The 13,259-nt window shown below is 34.5% G+C and overlaps 1 protein-coding gene across 2 annotated transcripts in view; it reads right to left on the bottom strand.

The window, feature by feature from the left end:
- The window catches only part of LOC145291850 (uncharacterized), a 69,721-nt gene that overhangs the window by 52,249 nt on the left and 4,213 nt on the right, over nt 1-13,259 (bottom strand). For both annotated transcript variants that reach the window (XM_080137722.1, XM_080137723.1), the window contains exon 2: nt 5,744-5,888. In XM_080137722.1, coding sequence (XP_079993848.1) covers nt 5,744-5,888 — 145 coding nt within the window. The remainder of the gene's footprint in view (nt 1-5,743; nt 5,889-13,259) is intronic.

Raw genomic sequence — 13,259 nt, 5'->3', positions numbered from 1 at the left:
AGTTTCATAAAAATTGTCTAATAATTATTCATTGTATTTTCTTTATAACAATAAAAAGAATATTGTTTTCATTTTTTGTCAATTAATTTTTCATTGAATTATCTTTGTAATAAGAGAAATAATATATATTTTCATTGAAAATATTAGCTCGCATTTGCACATAAAAGAAATAATCATTTTGCATATCACTGTTTTATGTAACTTGAATTTGTATTAAAATGAATTTACCCCCACACGTGGAAGTACTCTGGTGGGCAAACTAATTTACTTATAGAATTTAAGGATAATAAATAAACAAAAAATGTATATTGGAAAAATATTTAATTGTTAATTTGCTCTATCATAGGAGATACAATTCTGTTTGTTTGTTTTTTTTTTTTGGCATGGAAATAGCACACAAGAAAAAATATAGGAATCACATTTATAAATAGAAATAAAACATTTTTATTTATTTCGTAGCAGTTCAGCCCGGCTTTGCTTGGGCCCTATGTACTGTTCATAACTTTATGTGCATATGTATATATATATATTAAAAAGTTTGACTCATGTCCAGATAACCTACATCTAAAATTTCAAGTATTTAGGCCCCCAAATTAGTGGAGGAGTTTGGTAGAGTCTGCAAAGGGGAACTGTTTCAACTTTGACCACTTCACAGCCAAATTTTTGCCCAAAACTAATTAAAATGCTTGCTGCATGTCTGAATACTCTTTATGTAAAGTTTCAAATGTTTAGATCTAAAGATTACAAAGGTCAAATCTTTTGAACTTTGACCCCTTGGCAACCAAATTTTCAGCCAAAAACCGATTAAAAAGCTTGCCCTACCTCTAAATACACTTTATGTGAAATTTCAAATGTTTAGACCAAAAATTGACTGAGTAATTTAGTAGCGACCACAGAGGTCAAATTTTTTAACTTTGACCCTAATTTTGACCCCCCTTAACATTGATTGTTTTTGGTTCAAATCAAATTAAAACCTTTAATCCATGTTCAAGTAACCTACATCTAAAATTTAATGTGTTTAGACCCAAAATTGGCGGAGAAGTTTGGTAGAGTTTTCAAAGGTCAAATCGTTGAACTTTGATGCCTTGACAGCCAAATTTCTGGCCGAAAATCAACTAAAAAGATTTTCCCGAATCTCAATACTCCTTATGTCAAATCTCAAGTTTGTAGACTGAAAATTGACAAGTAGTTTGGTAGGAAAATGCATGCACACACACACACACACACAATTTCACTTTTATAGATTATTTTATATCTTTTGAGATGAGGCTTCATAATTTGTGTATTCAGCTCCACTCTATGATCCCCCCTCGCCAAACTTTCACAAGAAACACTCGTCTAGTTGAAAACACTATCAATAATTTCCCCTACCCTTTGTGCCTAAACTCAAACTCCATGAACTTCTTTCTTAGAGCTGCAAACTTGTGGAACTCGGTTCCATTTACCTGCTTTCCGGCTGACTACAATATGGTCATCTTCAAGTCCAACGTAAACAAGTTCCCCTTTAAAAGTCCAATTTACCAAATCTATACTTCTAACGATTCCTATGATATTGTCCCTTTGACTACTGTACACTCTTTAACCCTTATCCTCGAGTGGTCTTTGGGCCTTAATAAGTGGTGACTCCTATGTAAAAAAAAAATTCTTCATTTCTTCATAGTTGTTGCTGTTTCACCACATGGCACAGTGGATAGAGACGTTGAGCCTTTACAATTCCAGATTAGCAGTGTCTGAAGATAGCGGTTTCGATCCTACCCAAATCAGGTCAGAGGATTAGTTAGTCAAAACATAGTAAGACAACAATAACTATGGAAGGCAGTAATTACTGGGGATACAGTTACAAGACTCAGCATTGCTATCATGTTGTGGTTAACCACCTGAAGAAGGTCAGTGGATAAGTTAGCCGAAACATGGTGAAAAAACAACTATGAAGATGAGGATAACAGTTCACACAAAAAATAAATAATGAATGCAGAAATAAAACATTCTTTTAAGCATGGCACACAAGCAAAAGAATTGATCATGTATTTCAAATCCATACAACAAAAGAAAATTTTATTGAATCCACTATTATGAGGGAAAAATGTTTATCCTTTCTGGTATAAGAATGGCACACAGAAAAATAATGTTATTTTTCTGGCATAAAAATGGTACACAATGAAAAATAATGTTATTCTTTCTGGCATAAGAATGGCACACAATGCAAAATAATGGTATTCTTTCTGGCATAAGAATGGCACAAAATACAAAATAATGGTATTCTTTCTGGCATAAGAATGGCACACAATGCAAAATAATGTTCTTTCTGGCATAAGAATGGCACACAATGCAAAATAATGGTATTCTTTCTGGTATAAGAAATGGCACACAAAGAAAAATATTGGTATTCTTTCTGGCATAAGAATGGCACACAATGCAAAATAATGTTCTTTCTGGCATAAAAATGACACACAGAAAAATAATGTTATTCTGTCTGGCATGAAAATGGCACACAATGCAAAATAATGTTATTCTTTCTGGCATAAGAATAGTACACAAAGAAAAATAATGTTATTCTTGTAAAAGAAAAATAATGTTATTCTGTCTGGCATAAGAATGGCACACAATGCAAAATAATGTTATTCTGGATGGCATAAGAATGGCACACAATGCAAAATAATGTTCTTCTTTCTGGTATAAGAAATGGCACACAAAGAAAAATAATGGTATTCTTTCTGGCATAAGAATAGTACACAAAGAAAAATAATATTCTTTCTGGCATAAGAATGGCACACAAAAAAAATAATGTTATTCTGTCTGGCATAAGAATGGCACACAATGCAAAATAATATTATAATGTTATTGTTTCTGGCATAAGAATGGCACACAAAGAAAAATAATGTTATTGTTTCTGGCATAAGAATGGCATACAATGCAAAATAATGTTATTCTTTCTGGCATTAGAACAATGAAGAATATTGAAAACTATAATATTTTAACATCAGATTGAAATCTTTAATATAATCATATCAGCTTTGGAAAAATGATACTGATTCATCTTGGATACGACACACTCAATATCAGCAATTTTTGATGTTAATGTTATTAGGATGTTGTCTGCAGGATTCAACCAATTTCTGTATTTTGTTTTTGTCAAGAGTAGAAAAACTTTGTTTGCAAAAGTAGGTTGCTGTGAAAAGTAGCAGCATTTTAGTTGCTTCCATACGTGAAGTTTTCTAAACTTTTGCAGCTTTTGACATCCAAAAACTTGAGAGATCATCCTTGCTCTCACATTCAATAAGCTCTTCTACCAATCCTTCTGGCTGTTCAGATAAATGAGCCAACTCATTTCCAACCTAGCTGACAGTATGTGAATCAAGTTCTGGAAAATAGTTACAGAATCTATTTCTAAGTTTGGTCAGGTACCTTTTGATTGCCTCCTTTATGTCACTAAGAGTCTTCAAAAAAATAAGACTGCTGGCTTTCCAAAATTGGAAAGTCAGCAGTTTTATTGGCATTTAATTTCTGGTTCCAACACTGAAGCTTTGATACAAATGTTGAAATTTTTTCCCTTGCTCATAGGAGATTGACTTTCTTTCCTTGCAATTCCTTGTTCAGTTCATTTACATAACCAAAAATGTCAGCTAAGTATGCAAGAAGAGCCAGATTGTTTTTCTGAACTTTTCTGCAAGTGTGCGTTTTTGATCAGTCAGAAACATTTTGAGTTCTGTTTTAAGAGTCCACACTCTAATCAGGACACTTCCACATGAAAGCCACCTCACTTCTGTATGCAAAACTCTTCATCCTCACATAAATCACGAAACATCATATTTAATGCATGTCCTTTTACAATATTGACAATTTTAACCACACCATTTAACACAGCTTCCACTTTTGGTTCCAAATTCTTCACAACTAATGTCTGTCATGCAATGAATGGCTAGAATATCTGGATTCTGTTGTTTGGCCAAAGCCACAAAACCAAGCATGGCAGGAGCTTCATCAACTGATACTGCAATACAATCTTCCCACTTCAAATCAACACTTGGTTTATTTGAAGCATGCATCAATCTTATTGAACACATTAATACCATGAGTTCTTCACTCAAGAGCAGAACACAACAATATTTCTTGTTCGATTTTATCAAAGCCATCAACTGTGATTTGCTACTTACATCTGTAATCTCATTAAGTTGAATAGCAAACTCTTTACTTTTTTACTGAAGAAATCACTTGTTCTCTCACATTTTCTGCCAAGATGGAAATTCCTTCTTTAATAACTCTAGCAGACACAGATACTATATTCAATTGTTTAGCTACTTTTTACCAACACATTATTTCTGCCATTTTTACAGCCGCAGGCTTCATTAAATCTTCACCAGTAGTACGTGGTTTCTTGTTTCACAAAATCAACCATGCGACATGAAAACTATTGCAGCTGAACATTAGTCAGACGTTGCAGTCTTGTTACTTTCTAGTCTCTGTCTTTTGACTGTTTTTTCCAAATTCTCAAAGTACTTGCGTGGTTTGGAAGACAGATGTGAATGAACCTTGTCCGAATATTTCTTCAGTTGATTCTTTTTGAAAAACTTAGCTGTTAGTACTTTCACACAAATGACACATTGAGGCTTCATTTGCCCTTTGTCTTCTATTTCTGTGAAGAATTAAAGAACTCTGTCTGATATGTCCTTTTCCTTGCTGATGCTATCTTAAAATAAAATAAAAATACAAATCTATCACGCCTTTATGTATGAATCTTTGTGTTTGGATTTTTTCCCCTTATCCAGCCCTCCTTTACCTATGATCATAGTTGTTCCTCCCGTAACACGCCAGGTCAAAAATCTACCAGGTAGATGACAAGGGGCTAAATAAAGACTGATAAGTCAAGGAGCCAATGCCACCACCAAGACAACAATGCAAAAGCGGTCTCAGTGAGTGTTAAAAACAGTTTCAATAATCATTCAATACTGATGAAGCAGTTTCAATACTAATATCCAGATCAATATTATTGTAAAAAGCCGTAAGAACGCAATTAGATTTCTTGTAAAATTTTACTCAAGAAAATGTGTTTAATCTTGCTACAACAATCACTGTCTCCATGATGTTATCTTTCATCTTCTCTTCTGGTCATGTCGGTGTTTCTCATATTGATGGTTGCAAAGGGGTTCACAGTAGCTCACAAATATATAAAAAAATAAATAAAAAGAAACAAAACCTCAGAAATCACATTCTGTGGATGTCAGTTGAACTCTAGGTGCACATGTGACACCATTGCAGGAAATCACTCTCTTCTGTCGAAACCTCTTTGTCGTCAGCTCATCTCAATCTGGTCTGAGTCATGACCTGCCTTCAACTGTCCCAAACTGGTAACTTGTCCCCAACAGTCGCAAACCCTGTCTGTAAATAACTGTCTGTAAACTATCGCAAAACTCATTGCCACTCCTAAAACTGTCTGTAAACTAATTCTAAATATACTGACCTTTATGTCTGGTCATTTTGTCCCAAATAATAGCCATATCTTGATTAACAATCCTAGTTTAACTTTCTTTTGTGTTCCTTGATGAACAACTTTCTATACTTTTGTTCTGCTGACAAACTTATTTCCTCTTTTTTAATTGTTACATATTTTTCTCCTTTTTTTTTATTTCCTAACACTGTCTGAGGTGAAGTCAATAACATCACACAGGTCTTTGCTTTCAATTAAATTTTCAGAGGGACAGAGACACCACAAATATAATCAAAGAATGTAGTAGAAAATTCATACCTTAGACAAGGACTTGTCATCATTAGATTTATTAATTTCTTTGTTTTGGTCATCTTGAACATCAGAAGTTGATATATTCTCATCCAGTTTTGAGTTGACTGGCATTGCATCAATTTTAATGTCCAATTCATGATTATCTAAGGGTCTGTGTGCAAAAAGAAGTTCAGATTAATAATTTGACCAAGATTACATTTCATAATTATCATCATTATATTTCTTGTAAAACTTGACCCTAGAACATGGTGTGACCAGACGTGCGCCCCACGACAAAAGATCGCCGACTCCCAATGTCGTGTATCATGGATTTTTCATTCGACTATTCTTCTTATGGCTGGATCATCATTTTCCCGCTGGCGACTGTCGATGAGAACACACGCGGTTCACAAAAATACAAATATGAACAAAGAAAGGAAAAACACAAACGTCAATGTTCACATATAAATTGACTGTTGGACTTGTGAGTGTGTGTGTGTCTTCTCCCCGTTCCATCGAGGTTACATTTGTCTATCTCTGTTTCACAGTCAACTCTAAATGCCCAAGTGTACTCATTATCAACTCCGATCTGCTGTCTAGTGCATCTAGTTGTCAACTGTAACTGTCCAACTTCCACCCGCCGTGATGGGCACCTAGATATCAACTGACTGTCCCCTCTATGTTAGTATCACAGGTCGCCCACCCCACCCCAGCTACCGGAAGCTGCCCTTCCATGTTTTATCTGTAGGTTTCTATTGTTATTGTTTGCTACTTCCTATCTATTGTTGATTGTAGGATATTTCCTATTTTCTTTGTTTATTCTAAGCCATTTTCTATTTCTTTGTCTATTTCCCCCCTCTCAGCACTTAGTGGCTCAAATCCACCTCAGGGCTACTTTATAGTATCACAATGGGGACACACTATTGATCTCTTTAAATTCTCATGGTACACTTATCACAAAGAAATCAATATTTTCAACTCATAAAGTCTTTTTTGGGGCAATAAAATAATAAAGTTTTGTTAGATTAGGGTTAATAGTAATATGTCTTTTCATTTAACTTGAAACCATTACTTCATTAGATAATGTTTGGCTGCACATAACACACATCAAAGACAAAAGTCCAGTGAAATTCAAATTTCAAATAATCATTACTATACAACCGGTGAAGTTCTGTTTTGTTTTTTGTTTTTTAGAAGTTATAGAATTACTGTTGTCATCATGACCTTTTCTATTTTTTAAAAAATTTGTTCATAATTAAATATGGACTGAATCTAAAATTGAACAAAAACATGAATCAACGAGAATTTTCGATTATGTTTTTTTTTATCCAATTAAAACCCTAATTTACAAGATCTAAATATCATATAAGAAATACCGACAAAAAATCTGTTAATTGTAAAAAAAGTTAACAATTAATTTTTGTATTATTTGGATTGTTCGGACTATTGTTCTCATCTTGGTTGTTTTTCTCAAAACATTTCGGCCAATGTAACTTCCAATTGTCTTCACATGCATTTATACTAGATGTTATTGGTGAATGGTGAAAAAATGTTTGTTTTTTTTTGTTTTTTTTCCGCCCAACAACACAAAAAAAAACAAACACTTGCCAATGTGGAAATAGTATAAGAGGTAAAAACATGTAGAAATTTAGACAACCCATGTAGATTATGCTTGAATCAGAAATTTGTAATTCTAAACTTTAAAGACCCCTCATCATTCATCATACCTCTTAAACTGTAGATGAGAAATAGCAAACAACTGTATATACAGAATAAGGTTTACTTTAGGATGATATTACATTTCTAATATATAAAAGGCAAAATGGGCACATGTTTGTGTATGTCCACAAAAAGCTTTCTCATGTCAGTAAGATTCAGGGAGAAGTTTTCTTATACTTCATAGATCGTAATATCTCAGATTTGCAAACGGACATTGTCTCTATATTTTTTGGATCGCGTTTAAAAAATTCCCTCATTTCAAGTGTTTGTCTTTTTCGTATAAATAAAGCGAAACTAATCAAATGCAAACACACAAATGCCTGGTCTTCGAGCCAAGTAGTATTTGTTCGGTAATTGGTCCTTGGTCAATGTAGGGGAAACCCTTCATACTGAGACAATTGCTATTTAAATACTGCCAAAGTGCCCCCTTTTGGGGGGAGCTGGTCTTCCGCCACATTGAAAACGACTTTATGTTTAATTTGCTTTTGTGGGGAAGCAAATAAATACCAAGACAAAAGCAGGAAGCTGAACTGGCCCCAGGCCAGGTTTTAAAGCAACGTTCATTTCTGCGCATGCGTGGCGACTCCTTTGATTCTTAACTTAATTACCAACTCATTGAATTCACTATCCTCTTTGGCCTAATGGTTAGTGAGGAAAACTAATTACCCTACATTTTCGAGTTTGATCCCACCTCTCTCTCTATCTTTTTTTTTTAATTTTTTATGTTTTTTTTTCTCCTTCACTGTTCAGGTTCGAGCCTGCTTGCCTACTACCATTTTTTATTTATTTATTATTTTTTTTTTTTTCTCAACCCACACCTCCAGACACCTGGCCAATGCAGGGCATCAGGCTAGTTAAAAATTAAGTAATAATTATTAAATAAACTAATCCAACCTCTAAAATAAAAAAATAAGAAAAAGTACTCCAACGACACGAGTTAAAATATCAACTATTAATTCAACACATTCACAAAAAAAGGAGGGGGGTGGGTAAGTCAAGTGTCTCTAAAACAAAATCAAGTAAGAGAAAGCAAAAGTAAGCTGAACTTTTATCTGAGATAAGCCCTGTCATTAGCTAATGGAAACATTTACCTGTGGGCGAGAATAACAACAAATCTGATTGGTTATCTAGCTAAACTATATACCATATGCTTATATAAAAACACCCGGTAACATAAATTCCATTTATTTGAACCTGACTTCTGTTTAGTTTAATTGCTCTCTCTCTCTCTCTGTGTGTGTGTGTGTGTGTGTGTGTGTGTGTGTGTGTGTGTGTGTGTGTGTGTGTGTATAAATGGAAATTCTGAGTTAAATTATGTATAATTACAAAATTTATTGTTTGACAAGAGTACAGATAATTATTAAAGTCTTTTCCTTAACCCATGGATTTTCAATGAATGGCTCATCTCATCAGAGGAAATGTTAGAATAATAGATGTGGGTAATTATGAATTTTGCTTATTAGCACACAGATTAAAAATTAAAATTGAGGTTATGGTGTAAAAAAAAAAAAAAAAATTATATATATATATATATATATATATATATATATATATATATATATATATATATATATATAAGGAGGTATATTTGATAAAAAAAAAATAGGGAAAGAAAGCACTTAATACGTTAATCTCCTCTCTTCTTTTTAATTCATTTCAACTTCTCTCCTATTCTTATCTTTAATAACAATTCTAAGTACATATAGTCTATATTTCTCCCTCCATCCCTTTATTTATTTTATTTTATTTTCCTTTTTATTTTCTTCCCTCTCACTCCTCCAGCTCTTGCGTTTTTGATGCTCATTTGTAATTTAAAAGAATCTTTCTTCTAATTTATTTTGGCTTGGATTGTCTGATGAAATCGGTAGGATAATTTTATTGTCCTGCCGGTTGAAACAACTTGTAATGAGTTAAGCAAAATCCCCGAGGTTGAAATGATAAAAACACACACATATATATATATATATATATATATATATATATATATATATATATATATATATATACCTACAACATTTTACAGTAGAAGTCTATTTTATTATATAAATTAAAATGATCACCCATATAGCATAGGATAGAAGATGCTTGTAAAATTACATAACGGAAAATTTAGTAATGGATTGCATGAAGCTGAAAGGTTCAACAAAGTTCTTGACAGGGAAAATATTACATTCATTGTACAAAGTTCCAGAACAGGGAACCATCAAATTACTAGACTGAAACAGGGAAGAATTCACGTCTTTAAGATTTGCGATTTAATTATCACAACAAGAAAAATTAAATAAAGTTTATATAGATTCTCAGACAGGAAAATTAATCAAAAATCCCATTTTAGGGAGCAAATTACGAAAGGCACGAGTTCTGTTTTAATGCCTTTATCCAGATGTACAAGATGGGAAAAATGTCCTTAATAATCGGATTTTATCTGGTACAATTTAATATGTGTGTCTGTGATTAAATTTTTGCAGGAACTAGAGATGTGCACAATCAATTCCTGCATCCTTCATTTAATCTCGTTTTAATCAATGTTTAGGGTCAGTATAAACGCAAAAGTTCCTTCTTTCTAACAGATGTCTGAAATGTTTAATTGCCAAGTAAATTGCTAATAGTTCCCTTGAAAAGGTACTGGACTTTGTGTCTTGCTCAGTTTGGCTGAAAAAACGATATAGGAGTCATTGTATCTTCAGTCTGTTGGTGAAGAAGTGCTTCTACAGCTTTGTCTGATGCATCTGTTGTAAGTGTAAGTTTCGTTCCTTCACTGTTTTAATGTAATTCAATTTTGTGAAACTGACTAAAGCAGTTTTAGCTTGATTGAAAGCTTCTAAAGCAGATCCTTCCACCTTAACTGTTATTTTTTTTGTTTTGTTCTTCACTAGTGATGTTAACTGTGCGAGGATTGTAGAAAAGTTGGGTAAAGATAGTCTGTAGTAGTTAATTACGCCTATAAAACGACGAACTTGTCAACAGACATAGGTTGTGGGAAATTTGAAATGGCACTTACATTCTCGGGGAATGGTGATATTCCATCCTTATCAATTGCGTGTCCGAGAAAGTTAACCTCTTATTGGTTGAAGATACATTTTTCAATGTTTATTTTTAGCCCATAATGGGACAGTCTTTGGAAAGCTTGTTCTAAGTGTTGTCTATGTTCATCGAGGTTTCTGCTCGCCATTAGGACATCATCTACGTATGCGAATACGAATGGCAGGTCCCTAAAAACCTCATCTATTAACCTCTGGAAGGTCTGAAAAGCATTTCTAAGCCCAAAAGACATTTGGACAAATTCATAAAGTCCAGATGGTGTGGTCAGTGCTGTTTTATGGATAACTTCTGCTATTGGAACTTGGTAATATGCTTTTACTAGATCCAACTTGGAAAATACTGTATCATTTTGCAATCCGATTGCGAAATCATGAATGTGTGGTATAGGGTATCTATCCGGTACGGTTTGTGCATTTAATTCATAAACCATTAATGTATGCACTACATACACATGTAGATAAATATGGCCATGATGCAATTCTCTATCTATATAAGAGCCAGATACGTCCAAGGATGGAATACTGTTGCCACATGTGGGCAGGAGCTGCTAGAAAGAACTTGTCCTGCCTTGATAGAGTTCAAAATAGACTTCATAGCCTCGTAGGATATGTCCTTTTCTCTTCCCTGCAACCTCTATCTCACAGAAGAGATGTTGCGAGTTTGTCTCTGCTGTCGTTATTTTCATAGAAAGTGTTCAACTGAGCTTCAATCTATGGTCCCCCCTTGCCAAACTTTCACAATAAACACTCATCTAGCTGAAAACACTATCAATAATTCCTCCCACTCTTTATCTGTGCCTAAACCTAAACGTAGATTCCATGAACAAAGCTTCTTTCTTAGAACTGCACGGCTGTGGAATTGTCTTCCGTTTTTCTGCTTTCCAGCTGACTACAATATGGTTGTCTTCAAGTCTAACATAAACAAGTTCTTGATGAGCCGTTCCACTTGTTAACAAATTTACTGAATTTCCATTACTAACGATTACTATATTGTCCAATTTCTACTGTACACTCTTTAACCCTTATCCTTGAGTGGCCTCTTGGCCTTGATAAGTGGTGGTCCCTATGTAAAAAAAAAAAAAAAATCTCCTAAAATCACTGCAAGGATGTCATGTTGTCATGTCTGATTTTTTAACCATGTGTAGAGGAGAAGATCAAGCACTTTTGGAAGGTCGGATAATTCCTTGCTGTAATGTGCATTGGAACTTGTCTTTCATGATCTTGTATTTATCCGGTTTCAAATGTCTGAGGGTGGCATAGACAGGTTGTCCATTCGTTTTGATATAATGCTTTGCATTATGCTTAATAGTATCCGTGTTCTTGAATGACAGAGTTGTGGATATTTTTGAAGTAGCTGGCGAATGTAAGTGTCTTCAGGTAAGGCAGAACCGATTCCGGTAGACTAACATCTCGTGGTGATACCTTTAATCATTATCTTCGTTTGATTGTCCGTTTATGTGTGATTAGTCATGTCTACAGACAAATTGAATCTGGCTAGAAAATCTGCTCCTAATATTGGCATTGTAACGTTGGCTATGGTAAAAATCCACAAAAAAATTCCGCCGCATGCCGAGATTAATATTCAAGGATTTCTCTCCGTAAGTCAGTATTTTTGTGCCATTAGCTGCTTGGAGGTGGTAAGACTGTGGAGTAGTTTCTTGATTTTGCAGCGGTAGTATCACGCTTATCTTCTCTCCAGTGTCTATTAAGAAGTTATGCCCATGAGTGTTATTATGAATATAAAATAGACCTTTTGTAAAAAATTTAGCAACAGTCGTCTTTACTGGCTGGAATATCCGTTTTCCTATTTCTTATTGCTAAAGGAACAAGGATAAATACGTCTCGCTCCGGTACCAAATTTTTCATGATAATAACAATATTCGCTCGTTCTCTCCTGTGTGTTGCTTCAACCTCTACTAAGACTTTGTCTTCTATATCTAGGTCGTTTATTGAGTGGATACCGACAGTCTGTCTGTAACTGTCATGAAAGTTTTTCAAATTCTTCGTCGTTTGTTTGTATTGGTTGTGATTGCACAGAGTTCACTTTGTGGTTCCGAAGATTATCATGTATTCAGTCTGTCTTGTCTGCGAGTTTTTCGGTTCTTGTTTCTTCCACCGTGGGTGCGAGAATTTGTATCGTATAGGGTAGTTTGTCCAACCATAGATTCCTCATAATGTTTTCAGACAATTTGTTGTCACCCAGTAATGTTCACATATGCCGTAATAGTTGTGAGGGGTACAATCTCCTAATTCAACCTATGTGAAGAGATTGTGCAGCATTGTCTCATTGGATAAGCCAGTCCGTTTCAATATCGCCTCCTTAAGCCAGTCGTATGGGTTGTCTTCTGGTACATTCTCCAGTAAATCCATCACCTCTTCGAGGACGTCTGTTGGTAGCTTTTCAACTAAGCAGCAATATCTGATTCTCTGGGACGTGGTTTTGCATCAAAAAATACCCGAGACAAACCAGGACTTTATATTAGTGGAATTGAAGACTGGTAAATTCAGTGATAATGTAACCAGAGGTGTCTCAGCCCGCAGTGATTCCATTTCTTTCTTTTCCTTGAGTTCTGTTTGAGAGTGATTTTGAAGCCTTTAAACTGTCAGTTGTTTTGTTCCGACTTCGAGACACTTGTTGAGATCAAAAACTTTCAGTTTTGGTTTGCTTGCAAGGGCTTGTAGTTTTGAGGTCTTCAAACTGCCAAGTAATGTCAGAAATTGTAGTGGACCATTTTTCGAGGGCAGGTGCACTTGAGTTTATGTTCGGATCCGTTGACTTGCAG

This window comes from Euprymna scolopes, chromosome 2 (genome assembly GCF_053919585.1).
Source record: "Euprymna scolopes isolate OS-2025 chromosome 2, ASM5391958v1, whole genome shotgun sequence".
In the NCBI taxonomy this organism is placed as follows: domain Eukaryota; kingdom Metazoa; phylum Mollusca; class Cephalopoda; order Sepiida; family Sepiolidae; genus Euprymna; species Euprymna scolopes.
This window is presented reverse-complemented; position numbering and strand designations above follow the sequence as displayed.